The 14,545-nt window shown below is 36.7% G+C and overlaps 1 protein-coding gene across 17 annotated transcripts in view; it reads left to right on the forward strand.

Moving 5' to 3' along the window:
* Positions 1-14,042, forward strand: part of CEP63 (centrosomal protein 63) — a 39,734-nt gene extending 25,692 nt beyond the window's left edge. For 12 of the 17 annotated variants that reach the window (XM_019748155.3, XM_019748123.3, XM_019748132.3 and 9 more), the window contains 7 exons: positions 765-902; positions 3,717-3,831; positions 4,716-4,913; positions 6,382-6,468; positions 10,514-10,719; positions 11,483-11,762; positions 13,650-14,042. In XM_019748155.3, the coding sequence (XP_019603714.3) occupies positions 765-902; positions 3,717-3,831; positions 4,716-4,913; positions 6,382-6,468; positions 10,514-10,719; positions 11,483-11,762; positions 13,650-13,808 (1,183 nt within the window). In that variant the 3' untranslated portion in view covers positions 13,809-14,042. Of the gene's footprint in view, positions 1-764; positions 903-3,716; positions 3,832-4,715; positions 4,914-6,381; positions 6,469-10,513; positions 10,720-11,482; positions 11,763-13,649 lie in introns of those variants that run through there. The other 5 variants (XM_074312869.2, XM_074312870.2, XM_019748177.3 and 2 more) reach the window with 3 other exon arrangements.
* Positions 14,043-14,545: the final 503 nt, after the last annotated feature.

A 14,545-nucleotide genomic window follows, 5' to 3' on the forward strand; every position in this document is an offset into this window, starting at 1 on the left:
CAATTTTAATATTCATAATTTTGTGTTTGATCGTATTATGGGTTTTCTTATTCAGTTTTAATTTCTGAGTTAAATTTTTGTAGTGTTAAAAAATTTTGTGCAGTTAGTTTTTTCTGCCTCCAGTTTGGGTCCCGAACCAAGAGAATCTGATGTTTTGAAAGTTAGAAACTCCTTGGTCAGTCCATACCGTTGGTGAAATTCTGAATATGAAATGAATTATAGTCGACTTCTCCTGGAAGGCCTCCCTTCCTTAGTAAAAATAGGCCATGATTATTAGCTGTTTATCATCAATATCATTGCTAAAACAGCTATTGAGATGGCTGTTAAAAAAACTCCTAAGGCTGATTTTATTTCTATGTACGAATGACTGCTATGAAGTTTGTAGAGGAAAGAAGTAGAAGGAGCTCTACTCCTTTATTTCATTTTATTTAAGTCTGGTACACATTTCTATTCTTGTGAGAACGCTCCTGTAATTTTCCAGTTTCTTTGACTCAAGGAATGAAGTGTCAACAAAGTGATTTTTTGTCATTTTGTCTTTTTCCCTTGAAAACCAAGCCAAATTCCAGTTGGGAAAGGAGTAAACTGCTGCTGACTTTTGAGAAGCATCATCTCTTGCCTCTTTACTCTCCCATTTTTCTTTTCATAAAGCAGGAGACAAACTGAAGAGTTCCAAAGACTTTCCCTACCAAAAACAGTTGGGAAATGTGAATGGGTTGCATGTTGCTTTTGTTCGCAAAGAGAAAATGCCTTGTGTCCTTTCCTAGGTCACCAGAGGAGTCTCAGCCAGACAGGATGTGCACCTCTCAAGAGCAGGGGCATCTAGAGAGTGTGCTCTCCCAGCTGGATTTTACCCACACCAGTGAAGAACTTCTACAGGCAGAGGTGACTCGACTGGAAGGCAGGTAAATAATTATATACACATTTCAAAAATGTTTAAGTCGTTAAAAATGACTTTTGATCATCCTGTTAATGAAGTAAACTAACGTAATCATCTTAGAGAAAAAAATAAGTTTTTTCCCCTCTAACATCCACAAATGGCCTAACTCCTTACTTCATGACAAAACAGAAGCAGTTAAAGGAGAACTTCTAATCTTTTTGCCACCAAGTCTACCAGTCTGCCTGTATCTGTGCCCATATTCTGTTACAGTGGATTAATTGATGGAAGACATGTCTGTGTTCCTAAAACTCCATTTGTGTTACTTTTCTGCAGTTTTTTTTCCCTTTTACATCATAAAGTTCTCCCTCTCTGCTAAATCATTTCCGCTGGTATAAAATATGCTTTAATATTTCCCATCTTGGGAAAAAAAATTAAAACCCTCCTTTAATTCTATATCCCCGTCAAGTTACTTCCATATTTCTCTGCTCTCCTTCAAAACCAAATTCCTCCAGAGTTGTCTGTACTAATTGTCTGTACTTTTTCAACCTTTCACCTGTGTAGAACCCCTTCAAATAGCTTTACTCTCTACCAGCCACCTCACTGGAGCTGCTCATGGTGAGGTCTCACTGGGTACAAGGTAGTCCTTCATTTCTGTTCTGAAGTGCTGTTGCTATTTCCTTGGGTGTTAATTTAATCCTGACTTATGCTATATCATGCCTAGCTTACTTGTATTGGTGTCATACTTGTGAGCTTTTTGTTTGTCATACCTCTAAACGTTTTGATTGGGAAGAATTTGATACTCTGTTTTAAACATGAATCATGGTCATTTGTAGACTAACATTTTCTGTGTCTTAAAAGGTAAAATATATAAAGTATTAGCCTTTACGGAAACACACAACAAAAAAATTGCTGTTTTACCTTTTTATTTTTAAGTAATACATTTTTTGTTTTTATTTTTATTTCTGTTTTTGGACAAGTATTTTCTTTACATGTTAAATATGCATGCCTATACACACATACCCAGTTTTTGTTGTATTTCTTTTTCATCTTGGAATACTTAAGATATTCCTGGTTATCATTATTGAGGTATATGTGCACACCTTAGATTGAATAAAATAAAGCTTATTAATTTTTTTGACAATAGAGCTAATTTTACATTTTTATCATAGATTTTCCATTGATTGGCTTTTGAGTAATCTTTCACATGTATGTATATTTTACTATGCTCTTATCAGGCTCTGAAGGCTTGCCCCTTGTTTCTGACTTGCAGTGTGACCCTGGATACCTTAGTCTCTTTAGACCCCGAGTTTCCCACCTGTAGATAGGACTCGGTTATCCTTGATTTTTGTAACTCGGTGATTGACACATTGTAATCACATACTAAGTACCAAATAAATGAGCATTCTAGGATTTTTAGAAATAGGTAAAATTGGAATAAATGGATACAAACACCAGTGTTCAGTACTAAAACAGTGGCTTTAAAAAATTCTTTTTTTGTATCAAAAGACAACCAGAAAAAGGAATTCTTTTAGACAGTTTATTTATGTTTTTCAGTTTTAACAAAATATTCCTTAAAACAGGACCTGGAGCAATTTAAATAATTGTTTTTGTGTTGTTGTATTGCAAAGATGGTATTTTTGAATGATAGCTTACCTGGTAAGTTGGTTATGTTGGTAAAACAATCTAGGTAGTTACTAAGTATTTGTATTGAACAGTCTAGAACCCAGGGATTCAGGGGCTGAGGGAATGGTGGACAAAGCTAAAGGGGAATTAAGAAGTAAAAGACATTATTTTAATCATAGAATTTGTAGTTCAAGAGACAAAATATACACATTAAAGGACCTAAGAGTAATTTAAAGTAGAAGATTTAAGGTAGAAAATTCTAGAAAATGTCTATATTCAATCTATAAAAATTGAAAATAAACTGTATTTCCAACTGGTAGTTACAAAATAGTTACAGGGATGTAAAGTACAGCATAGGGAACATAATCAATAATATTGTAATAACTATATGGTGCCACGGGGGTATTAGACTTATTGGGGGGATCACTTTGTAATTTATAGAAATGTCTAACCACTGTGCTATACATATGAAACTAATATAATATTCAATGTCAACTGTAATTGAAAAATAACATTTTTAAAAAAAATCTGTTTTTAAGGCGATTGGGGGAATGAGGGTTGGGGTAGCTCTCTTAGGTAAATGTTGATCTGATTCTAGAAAGGGTGTTGACCTTCCATTGACAGGCGGGAGGGGAAGGTGCTTGGTGGTCATGGAAATGGTGGTATATGACAAGACAAGAAATCAGGCATAGCAAATGGAACATGGCAGACAGTAAAGCCTATTGATTTAGAAGCAAAAAGATTTTATTACCAGAAATGAGCAGTGAGATAAGAGGGGTATGGTGCCCCTGAGGTTCTTACATCTGATAAGGGGTTGATTCTTAAGTAAAGGTGACAACTTGGAAACTCTTTAAAGAAGATAATTCTGGCAGCTGTGTGTAGGATGGAATTGTAATTAAGTGTAGTGAAGATTTAGATTATGATGGCAGCTCCCGTACAACTAGAGAGGAAAAATTTGCTAAGTTGCTGTAATCTTTAGAATTTTGTGATCAGTTAAATTTTAAGCAGAAGGAAAGACTATAGGTAAACACAGAAAGTGCTTGAATTGGATTTAGCTACCTCTGGTGATAAGGAAATTGGAAATGAGTTTTAATTTGAGGTGCGAGGTAATGTGTAAGATGTGTCTTAGACATCAAAAAGGTAAGTTAGATAATTCATTTTGTGTGTTTCAGTGTTTTTGTTGTTTTAAATATGTGAACTTATTTTTGTCATACAGCTTGGAATCTGTGAGTACTACATGTAAACAGCTGAGCCAAGAACTAATGGAAAAATATGAGGAATTGAAGAAGATGGAAGTACATAACAATGAGTACAGGGCAGAGATTAAGAAGGTAAAAATCTGCATGCTTGGGATTGCAAAGTTTGTATTTATGGACTGAGCTGTGGGTTGGGAATTTATAGGAGTTATTTTTAATGAATGAAAAAAGTATCTCAAAGGGCTACTTGATATTCAGGAGTAGAGGAGCACCTGGAGTATGCTTAGGGAAAGTGTCTTTCTTTGGCATCCTCAGGGATGCCATACAAATATTTTCAAGATAATTAAAGCCTTCCCCCCTTTGAACTCTAAAACTTTATTTTAAGCATGTTTTTATGAAAATATTTCTAAAAGATACACACTTTTCTGCTTGCAAAAAGATATTATATGCACTAGCATTTAATATTTTCTTACCGACTAAAGGTGGTTTTGGATATGTATTCTCTTCTATGCTGTGACGTAGTTAATGTTCTTATTGGCTGTTGAGGTATGCAGAGCTGTTTGTCTCCACATGAATGGGCCCTCGCTGTCTTGGCTGCTGACTCATATTTTTTATTACTTCTTTGAGATTAATTCTAGCCCTTTTCTTTCGTCTTGTCTTTCTCTTATTTTCTGTGGACCAGGAAACCATATAAGCAAAATTTTTAGATTTGTAATAAAAAAAAAAGAATGAATGTCACAGGTGCTGTCCTCTAAATTAATATATGCATGGACTTTGATACTAGTTCTTAGTATTTGAATAACTCATCTCTCCCTGTTTTGAGATTGTGGGTGTAACTAGCTGACCTTCAGTACAGATATGCAACTTGGTAAATTGCTAATGTCTGCAGATTTAATCTAGGGAAATATTCATGTCTTGAGGTAAGGTAAAAATTACCTTATTATTTTAACTATTAATGTATTTTTCTATCTACATGCTTTCTCTTAATTTTTCATGCTTTCCTTTCTGTTTCTTTGTAGTTGCAAGCACAGATTTTACAGGCAGAACAAAGTTACAGTTCTGCACTAGAAGGAATGAAAATGGAAATCTCCCAACTAACTCGGGAGTTACATCAGCGAGATATCACTATTGCTTCTGCCAAAAGCTCTTCCTCTGACATGGAAAAGCGACTCAAAGCAGAGATACAAAAGGCAGAAGAAAAAGCAGTAGAGCACAAGGTGACAATTGAACAAAACCCCTTTTTATTTGAAGTTTGTTTTGGAAGATTGAATTTATTAAAGATATAATTTCCATAGTATTCAATTCAGTAAATTTTTATTAGACACCTGCTTTGAGCTGAAGCTATGCTGGGTAACAAGAATTCTAGTGAGGATTGGTGGGGAGGTGAGAGTAGACACAGATAAGTAAAGAGACTGTTTCCGTGGTGTGTGGTGAGAGTGTGACATGTTCACTGTGACAAACTGGAGTGGAAAGTGGAAGTGGGGCAAGTGGCAAAGGATGAGGCTGGAAAGCAGGCACTACCTCCTAAAGGGCCCTGTCAGCATGTTAAGGAGTGTGAGTGCTATTTTGAGTGTTGTTAGCATATGTATTTAAGCAGGATAGAAGGGCTACACAGTCGTCATATGGGGAAGAAGGAAGGCGGCAAAGAGACCACTTAGATTCTGTTTTAACAGTAAGATGGCAGCCTGAGCAGTGGGCAAGGGAGGTGGCTGGAAATGGGTGAATTCTGGAGATATTTGGCTGGTAAAACTGACTGGGTTTTGTATTTGATTGGACAGGGAGGGTGAGTTAGACAGAGTTAAGCAAAGATGTCACTGGATTCCAGCTTGGGCAACTGATTGGAAAGTGATGCTTTTTACTGAAATAGAGAAAGCATAGGGGGCACACTTGGGGAAGATAGTGAATTTGTATGAAAGGTGTACAAAATAGGAAAGCTGACAGAGGGGACATTGTTTCGGCACATTTGGCTTGGGATAAAGCATGGACTTTCATATGGAATTATCTAATAGTCAAATGTCACAGAAGGCCTGAAGTTCAAGATTAAAATCAGAGTAAGACTTTTAGCTGTGAAAGTCTTTACATGAAGTTGGCGTTTTAAACTGCCTGAGAAACTTAGAGATTATAATGAGAAAGCATGATGTATTAAGAGCAGAGACTTGAACCAAACTTAGGATACTATTCATTTAGGGTGAAAAAATGTGTTGGCCTGGAGCTACAAAAAAAAAAAAAAGTAGCAATAAGGAAGGAAACCAGACAGATTTCACTAAGGAAGCAGGAAGCCAGGGAAGATAGGACTCTTTGCAATTAGGAATGGTCAAGCAGAAAAACTAAGGAGAATGAGGACTGAAAATAAAGTGTTATTTTGTTAAAGGAGTATAATCCACATGATGTTCGAGGTAGAAACCAAATTAGAGGAGAGTGGGTAGGGATTTCCCAGTGAACTGATTCTTCTTCTTATAATAATATTTTAATTACACATGCATTAATTCATCTTGAAACATCTTTTAAAACATCTTTTAGAAAAAAAAATATATATGTATTTGTGTATATTTATATATATATATACTTGTAAATCAATAAAGAATGTAACTTTGCCTAATGGAAATTACATGTGGAATAATTTTGTAAGATGTACTTGATTTATTTGTTATTTTTTACTTGTTTTTTCTGCTTTTCCCTTCTCAGGAGATTTTGGACCAGCTGGAGTCACTCAAGTTAGAAAATCATCATCTTTCTGAAATGGTGATGAAATTGAAATCGGGTTTACACGAGGTACATAAGTAGGAACTTAAGTTTTGTACTTTCCTAGCCTTGAAAAAAATCACTTTGTAAATATTGATATTGTAAAGAGAGAGTTAAGATCAAACATGGAATGATCCTTCTGCAGAAACTTTCTCAAATAAAATATGTCGAAACAGTGATGGAAGTGAGCAAAGTATGACTCTCCACTCCAGCAACGTGAGGATATTTATAATGTTATGTATGTGAGAAAATACATATACAGTCTATGTTCTCAATAGAGAGAATGTATATAAAGGGCTTAGCATAGTGCCTGGCATTTACTAAGAACCCAGTAGGTGTTAGATGCTGTAATTATTATTGTAATTATTATGCCTACAGTGTCTTTCAGTGTAAGTGTATTATCTTCTAAATAATTTAGTTTTAATTATATTTCTATAAGATAAAATTAATTTATCAAATATTACAGCATCTTTTATGTTCAGAGCATTTTAGTTGATGATGTACTAGACACAAGGATTCTTGCCTTTAAGAAATTGAAAATAATCTAGTAGGGAGGGTAAGAAATGTGTATAAGCTCCCGTGAAACTAGAGAGCACCATTAGCTAATAGTGAGTTATAAACAATGTCGATGCTCTTTTAACTATTTTGTTATAAATTTTATAATTTGCAAAATGACCCATCTCTTCTGACCCATCTTTTCTTGATGTAGGGCAAATGTCCAAAGATTGCAGAAATTCTTTTTTTATGTACTTCCAAGAGAATTTGTGCCTCCAAAGATATAGGTTACCCAGTGCCACATTTGCTCCCAAGTAGTTCTAATTTCACAGTTATGGATGATGAAGGCGGGGGTGGGAAGAAGTGCAAAACACTCAATGAATACTTAATTTCAACTGAAAGAAAATACAGGGGACTTTTTATAATATTTTGGAAGGGTAAGATTCTCTTAGCATCATGAAACCATAAAAAATTTTACAACATAAGGAATTATACAACATAAAAAGGTAAAATTTCTAAATGGCAAAAGATCCCTTAAAAAAAGACTGATAGACTGGAGGAAAACAATTTATAAACAGATAAAAGGTTAATATAAGATATTAATGTATAAGTATTTCCTACAAAGATAATCCAGTAGAAAATGGTCAGAGGACATAAATGAATAATGCATAGAAGTAGTACTAAAATCCACTAAACACGGAAAGCTGTTTAACCTCCGTAATAGTCAAAATTAAATAAATATTCTTTTGCTAGTTGGATTGACAATGATTTTTAAAAACTAATATAGTGCAGTGTTGGCATTAATATAAAGAAACAGGCTCTCTCATGTTCTGTTAATGAGAAAGTGAATTGATAGAGCCTTTCTAGGGGACAATTTAGCAATATACATCAAACTTGTAAATATACATAGCCTATAAACTCCTGAATCATGTGTATTTCTGATTTTGATAGTCATTGCTGAGTAATTCTCCAAAAGGTCATATCAGTGTGCATTCCCAAAGAACACATCCTATAGGAGCAAATGTGCAGAAATGTCATTTCAGTGTTGTTTGCAATATCTAAAATTTTGAAATAAACTAAATGTTAATCTGTAAAGTGATGGTTAACTTGTGGCTTTCTATACTATAAATATTATGCTGTCATTTAAGGTGGCAGATGAAAATATGCATCTAATCTTGCTCCCTCCCCCAAACCCTCTAAAACTATAATGAAAGGATTTTTAATTTTAAAGCATTTACCTACAAGGATGGGAAAAATAGGAAAGGATACAACAATTAAACTTTTGTAAGGGAGAAGATGAATGGATGGATGTGTGGATGGATGGATGGATGGGTAGATGGATGGAAGGAAAGTGACTGTATGCCCTAATAAAGCCAGTACTAAGCTACCGGGTTTTCCTGAAAATAAAACTGGGTCTTATATTAATTTTTGCTCCAGAAGACGCATTAGGGCTTATGTTCAGGGGATGTCATCCTGAAAAATCATGCTATGGCTTATTTTTCGGTTAGGTTTTATTTTCGGGGAAACACGGTAGTAGTGGAGAAAGCCAAGAACTAACCTGGTTTACAGCACAGAATCTTCAACAGACTCAGGATTTGGCAATACCTGACTGAGAGAATCTTCTCTTATGCAGTGATTACCTGTTCATATATAAGGGTTGGGAACTCTCAGGGGTGCTTAAGCCAGACTATGACCAGAGATTCTGTTCAGCTTTAGTTTTCCATTTAACAGTGTAAGTACTGTCCTTTCTTTACACAGCCAGGTGTGTGTTTGCTACACAGTTTTTATATTACCTTTCATATTCATTTATCTGTAATTGTTGTTAATAAAATAACAAATTTGAGAAAATTTAAAAAGATGTGCCCCGCAAAGGCAAGCATTATCTTTTTTTTAAAAAGTATGTATGTTTAATGACATCAGACATCAAACTCTGGCTGGTGAAAATCGTGTCAGCAGTTTAAACTTCCTCTGGTTTTGAAAGTATACTCAGTTTGAACATGTTGTACATATTAAGAATAGTTATAATAAAGTGTCTTTTTGCATTTTACCAGGAATGTGGAATTGCTTTTTACAAATGAATGTTTGGGTTAAATAACTATTTTAATAAATTAATAATGAAAGCAATAGCTCTGATAAAATAAATTATTTACCACATTTAAAAATTGACAATAGTTAATTTTTGTGTTCTGCAAATTTTTTGTTTTTTGAGATTTTAACTGGCATTGATGACTTATGAAAAGATTTTATAACTGATTATCACTACTGGTACACAGATAGTTAAAAGGTTGTATTTTAAAGTTTATGTTTTTGTTAGGCAAATTCCGTTTGTCAAACCACTCTTTATCAGCTTATTTTCAGAGAATTCTTTACAAAAAAGACCAAGCTAAACATCGTATTAAACTCCGAACAAGATTACTATAATTTTTCAGAATGCTAATGAAAATATTTTGGCATTAGGCAAAAATGGTGCAGACTACTTTTTTTCTAGGTACTGTATTACCAGAAAACACCTAGACTTGAAGAACAATAAAATTTATGAATCACAGAACTCAGAAGATCAGAGTAGTAATTCCTGCCTTATACTTGACCACTGCTTTATCATGTCCACATTTATTTCACAAGAATAGGTGCCAACAGTATGTAAAAGTATTTAAGGCCAGAGAGTAATTATTCAAAAGTTGTCCCTTCCAGCCAGATTTCCTTTTTTTTATTTATTTAAGATTTTATTGGGGAAGGGGAACAGGACTTTTTTGGGGAACAGTGTGTACTTCCAGGACTTTTTTCCAAGTCAAGTTGTTGTCCTTTCAGTCTTAGTTGTGGAGGGCACGGCTCAGCTCCAGGTCCAGTTGCCATTGCTAGTTGCAGGGGGCACAGTCCACCATCCCTTGCGGGAGTCGAACTGTCAACCTTGTGGTTGAGAGGACGCGCTCCAACCAACTGAGCCACCCGGGAGCTCAGCAGCAACTCAGCTCAAGGTGCCGTGTTCAGTCTTTAGTTGCAGGGGGCGGAGCCCACCATTCCTTATGGGACTCGAGGAGTTGAACCTGCAACCTTGTGGTTGAGAGCCCACTGGGCCATGTGGGAATCGAACCAGCAGCCTTCGGAGTTAGGAGCATGGAGCTCCAACCGCCTGAGCCACCGGGCCGGCTTCCAGATTTCCTTTTTAGAACATTCTGTTCAATTTCTTCCTTTGAGCTAGGTCTCTTGATTTTCTTCCACGGCGTTCTGGGGCTATTCAACCCTATCTGTTTTGAAGAACCCATGGCTGCTACCTTTCTTTTTCCCTGTTTCTGATTCTCACTTGCAGCTTTCCTCTGTGCTAGTTCTGAGCCTTCCTCCTGCCCCTTGCATATATATCAGGAAAGCCCATTGTGCTCCAACTTTGCACCCCACTTACTATAAGAAACAGAACCCCTTTGCTCTCTCAGTCTTAGAGGGCCAAAAACAAATCTGTACTTTTTCCAAAGTAAAGCCATAGATGAACTAGTTACAACTAAAAAAAAAAGTTTTCTACCAGCAGTATCATAGCTCACAAGTATTCTTATACAAATTATGTGACGCCAGTATTCTTTTTTATTAGGCAAAAGAGATTTCACTAGCAGACCTCCAGGAGAATTATATTGAGGCATTAAATAAATTAGTGTCTGAAAATCAACAACTACAGAAAGATTTGATGGATACCCAATCTAAACTGGAGATTTCTACTCACATGTGCAACAAAAATCATGACAGGATGTTTAATCCAACACAGAGCAGAGCACCTGAGTTCAAGAATACAGAGTTCAAGTAAAATTTCTTTGCAGTTTATTTAAAATGTGTATCATTGTAATGTAATTCTCATTTCTCTGAGAGTAATTTCTTACTTATAGATATTAAATTTTCATCAAAGGACTGTATATTTAATTCTGAAGTACAGTGTGCACAAGTAAAGCTACTATCAGGTTAACAAATGGAGGGAGTTATATAGCACTTTCATTTAAGCTTTTGTTTTAGATAATTTGGATGTAGGTATAAACAACATCCTTATTTCTCTGAGCCTTTTCATGCTGCCTGCCACCTCCGCTACCCCACTTGCCCCATAAGAAGCTGGCTTTTTATAAAAAGCTTCCTTTGTATTTTTGGTCAGTTAATTATAGGCTGTTACTATAAGAAATCAATATGAAATGAAAAAACCACCTGGTGTTAGCTCTTATTATATGGCTCACATGTTTTCCTACCAAAAACCTTTCCTGACACCCTCAGCCACATTCCCACTTCCACCCTCAGAGGAGGTAGGTGCCGTCATGTGCACAGTACTTCCCCTTATCCTAGCACTAACACACTAGGTTATTCTGGTAGCTTGTCTGTCTTCCTTGCTATATTGTAAGCGTGTGAGGGCAGGGGCCTGGATACTTGGAACCTGAAAGAGGGGGCTGCTCATTTTGTAAATTACAGCCTTACTAGTTAGCCTTTTCATTTATTTTTAAGTGAACTTCCTATAATATTTCTGTTTTAAAAGAGAAAAGTTGCTACAATTTTTATTTGTTTTGTTTCCTAATCTGCTATCCAGGCCAACCCAAGGCCAGCAGAGACATGATGGAACAAAGACTGAGCACTACAAAACAGGTCTTCCTTCTCCAAGAGGACAAACACCGGATAGGATAGAGCCCATGTCCAGGGCCCTCAGCCCCCTGAGTCCTCGCTTCAGCCTTTGCAGCTCCACACTGTCTTTGACTTCTAACTTTCTGTGTAAAGCTCACTCTTTGCCTTCAGTGCTAGATACAAATGAAGCCATTTGTTCTGACACTATCTCTGAGAGTATAAATGACCAAGAAGAGTTTATGTCTTCGGTATGGAAACCTTCTGATCTTACTAGTTTATTAAGTTATTTAATTGGATTTTATCTTTTATTTTAAGGGTGAGCAGCGTGATATTTTTGTTTTGTTTTGTTTTCTTACTTGTTCTCTGTCTTAAGTACCCTTAATTATTCTTACGGATTTCTGCCTTACGGTTTTGCTCGTGAAAACACATTTAGCCATGATTACTTTTCAAAATACGCCTTAGTTCTGAAATATGTGTATAACTTTAGTTATAGGTGTTCATTTGTTTTCAACCTTAATTGGGAATTCCCTCCCTTTCTTTTTCAGAGAGGGTCAATTTTGTGTTGGAACGGTTGGTTCATGGAGTATCTCTGGATGCCAAGATAGTCCTGAGGCATAGCCAGTGAAGAAGGAAAAAAGGAACTGCTGGAAAGGGAAAAGGGTGGGAGGTGGAGGAAGGAATTGTATCTGGCATGTCTAGCATGCACAGTGGTGACCTGGACGGCAGAGGTTGCCCTTTGGCACTGCGCTGGCCCCTGGCTCCTTCACTGCTATGACGACTCCATCTTTTTTTCCTTCTATACTGAAGTTCTTGCCTCGGGCCATTTGTTCCCATCACCAGTTTCAAAATAAGACCCCGCTTCACTTATATGTAATTCTGAAATCCAAAAAAGTCTTGAAATCTAAATTTCTTCCCAAGTTTGGCAGCAAAATTTACTTGGCACTGGAACCTGACCTGACCTGAACCGATGTGAGAATATGTATAGGTTTTATTTATTGCATTTAGCATTTTACTTCAGAAATATCAGAGTCCCCGAGGGTAATAAAGTCGATCCTCAAGCATCACGGATTCTGTATTTGTGAATTCACCTACTTGCCAAACTGTAACCCCAGTCAATACTTGCCACGCTGCCCGTCTGTCATGCGCCAGTGCAGAGCTGCAAAAGTTCTGAGTCCCCGGACTTGCACATTCCCAGCTGAAGTTGGCCATGGTGGCTCTGCCCTCTGCTTTCAGCTCTCATGTGTAGATGACCCGAGGCTAGAGTCCGTAGGGGCAGCGCAGTGTAGTGCAAGAAGCTCAGATTCGGGGGCCCCTTGAACAGGGTTCGAATCTCAACTCTGGCATCTCTTAGTAGGACAGCCTCAGGCAGCTCACTATTTCCCAACCTCGTTTTCTCTTCTGTAAAATAAAGGAAACAGAATAGAATCTACCAGGATGAGTTGTGTTTAAGATGATAATCTCTATGAGGTGTGTGTGTGTGTGTGTGTGTGTGTGTGTGTGTGTGTGTGTATTTCCCATAGGAGCAATGAATCTGTATTCACCAAGCCAGTGTTTGAGGTGACTTGATAGAAAACAACTACTGCCGGTGAGAACTGACTGTGTGTGGTGTATGCCCTGTAGTACCTTCCTCAAGTCAGAACTCCAAAATACCACTGGCCCCCAAGGGATTCAGAGGAGGGACTACAGATGGAAATTTTGGAGGAGGGAAAAATAATTGATTTTAACTGGTGTCTGATACGTTATAGGCAGATTTTCTGTGGTTTAAAGTGAAAGAAACACATTCAGATTTTAAAAGTGCATTTGTGTTAACAGGCATCATGTCTGTTCTCTTCTGAGGTATAGAAGGATGTGCAAGTCTAAAACGAGACATTCTTCAGGCCAGTAATTAATATTTTATATGATACTTTATGTTTATACAACTTGAGTCAGAAAGGAAGAGATTTGTGTTAATTTTTGCAGTATTTTTTTTTTAAGTATGCTTGTCATTAGGATAAAAACAAAAAAGTATCCCCTTAGAGGAAAAAGTGTTTTAAAAAAATTACCTTTTACTATTGCTAATTAGAAAATATGATGCATTATATGTCTTAGAAATATTCTATTCAACTTATGTATGTCAACATTTGTTTCTCTTCTAGTGTCCCTTGCCTGTATCTCCTCTTGGTTCAATAGCTGCAAGATTTTTGGAAGAGGAAGAACTGAGGTCTCATCATATTCTAGAGCGCCTGGATGCTCATATTGAAGAACTGAAAAGAGAGAGTGAAAAGACAGTGAAACAATTCACAGCCCTAAAGTAACCTCTTAACAACATCACAAACTTGGAAATAAAAAGAAACACCGAAGAGTTACTGTCATCTGAAGTAGCAGCTCTTTAAAAACACAAACATATAAAACTCGTCAAGACGAGGCATACTGAAGCTATTATGAAGAAATCTGAAAAACGGATACTTCTCTAAGGCATTTGCACTGCACTGACTTGTTGGAAGGACTTTTTCCAGCAATAACTTGTAAGAATAAACCACTTGGCTAGACTTTTTTTCTCATTGATGTTTCTTATCATGAAGTGATGCTTTCTCTTGATGACTTAAATGTGAATAGCTATAGACTAAAAGATTTTATGGTACATGTTGAAAATAAAAAACTACAGGAACTTCTTTAAGAGAAGTACGTAATGGAAGTATGGATTCCGAGTCTAACTGATCCGAGTGGATATATTAGTTTTACTACTTAATAGCCAGTTGGGCTGGTAGTGGGCAAAGTTGGACTGGAAGTAATATAAAGGGGCTAAAGAACTTTGACAGGAAGGCCTCTCTTGCTCAAAGCCCAAGTATAAGAGGGAGGTGGAGGGAGGGGACACAGATTAGTTTTCGTGAGTGGGAATCCAACGGAAAAGTTCCACACCTGCATTTCTAAGGAGAGGCTTAAGGGGAAGACAAAGATCTCACTGTGGAGGAGGCATTTGAAACTTGGGAGAGTTAATAAGATCGACCATGGAGGGATGGAGAGAGAGAAGAGCAGAATGCTGGGTTGGGTC

Source organism: Rhinolophus sinicus, chromosome 5 (assembly GCF_057876585.1).
Source record: "Rhinolophus sinicus isolate RSI-liver-muscle chromosome 5, RSI-T2T, whole genome shotgun sequence".
Lineage (NCBI taxonomy): Eukaryota > Metazoa > Chordata > Mammalia > Chiroptera > Rhinolophidae > Rhinolophus > Rhinolophus sinicus.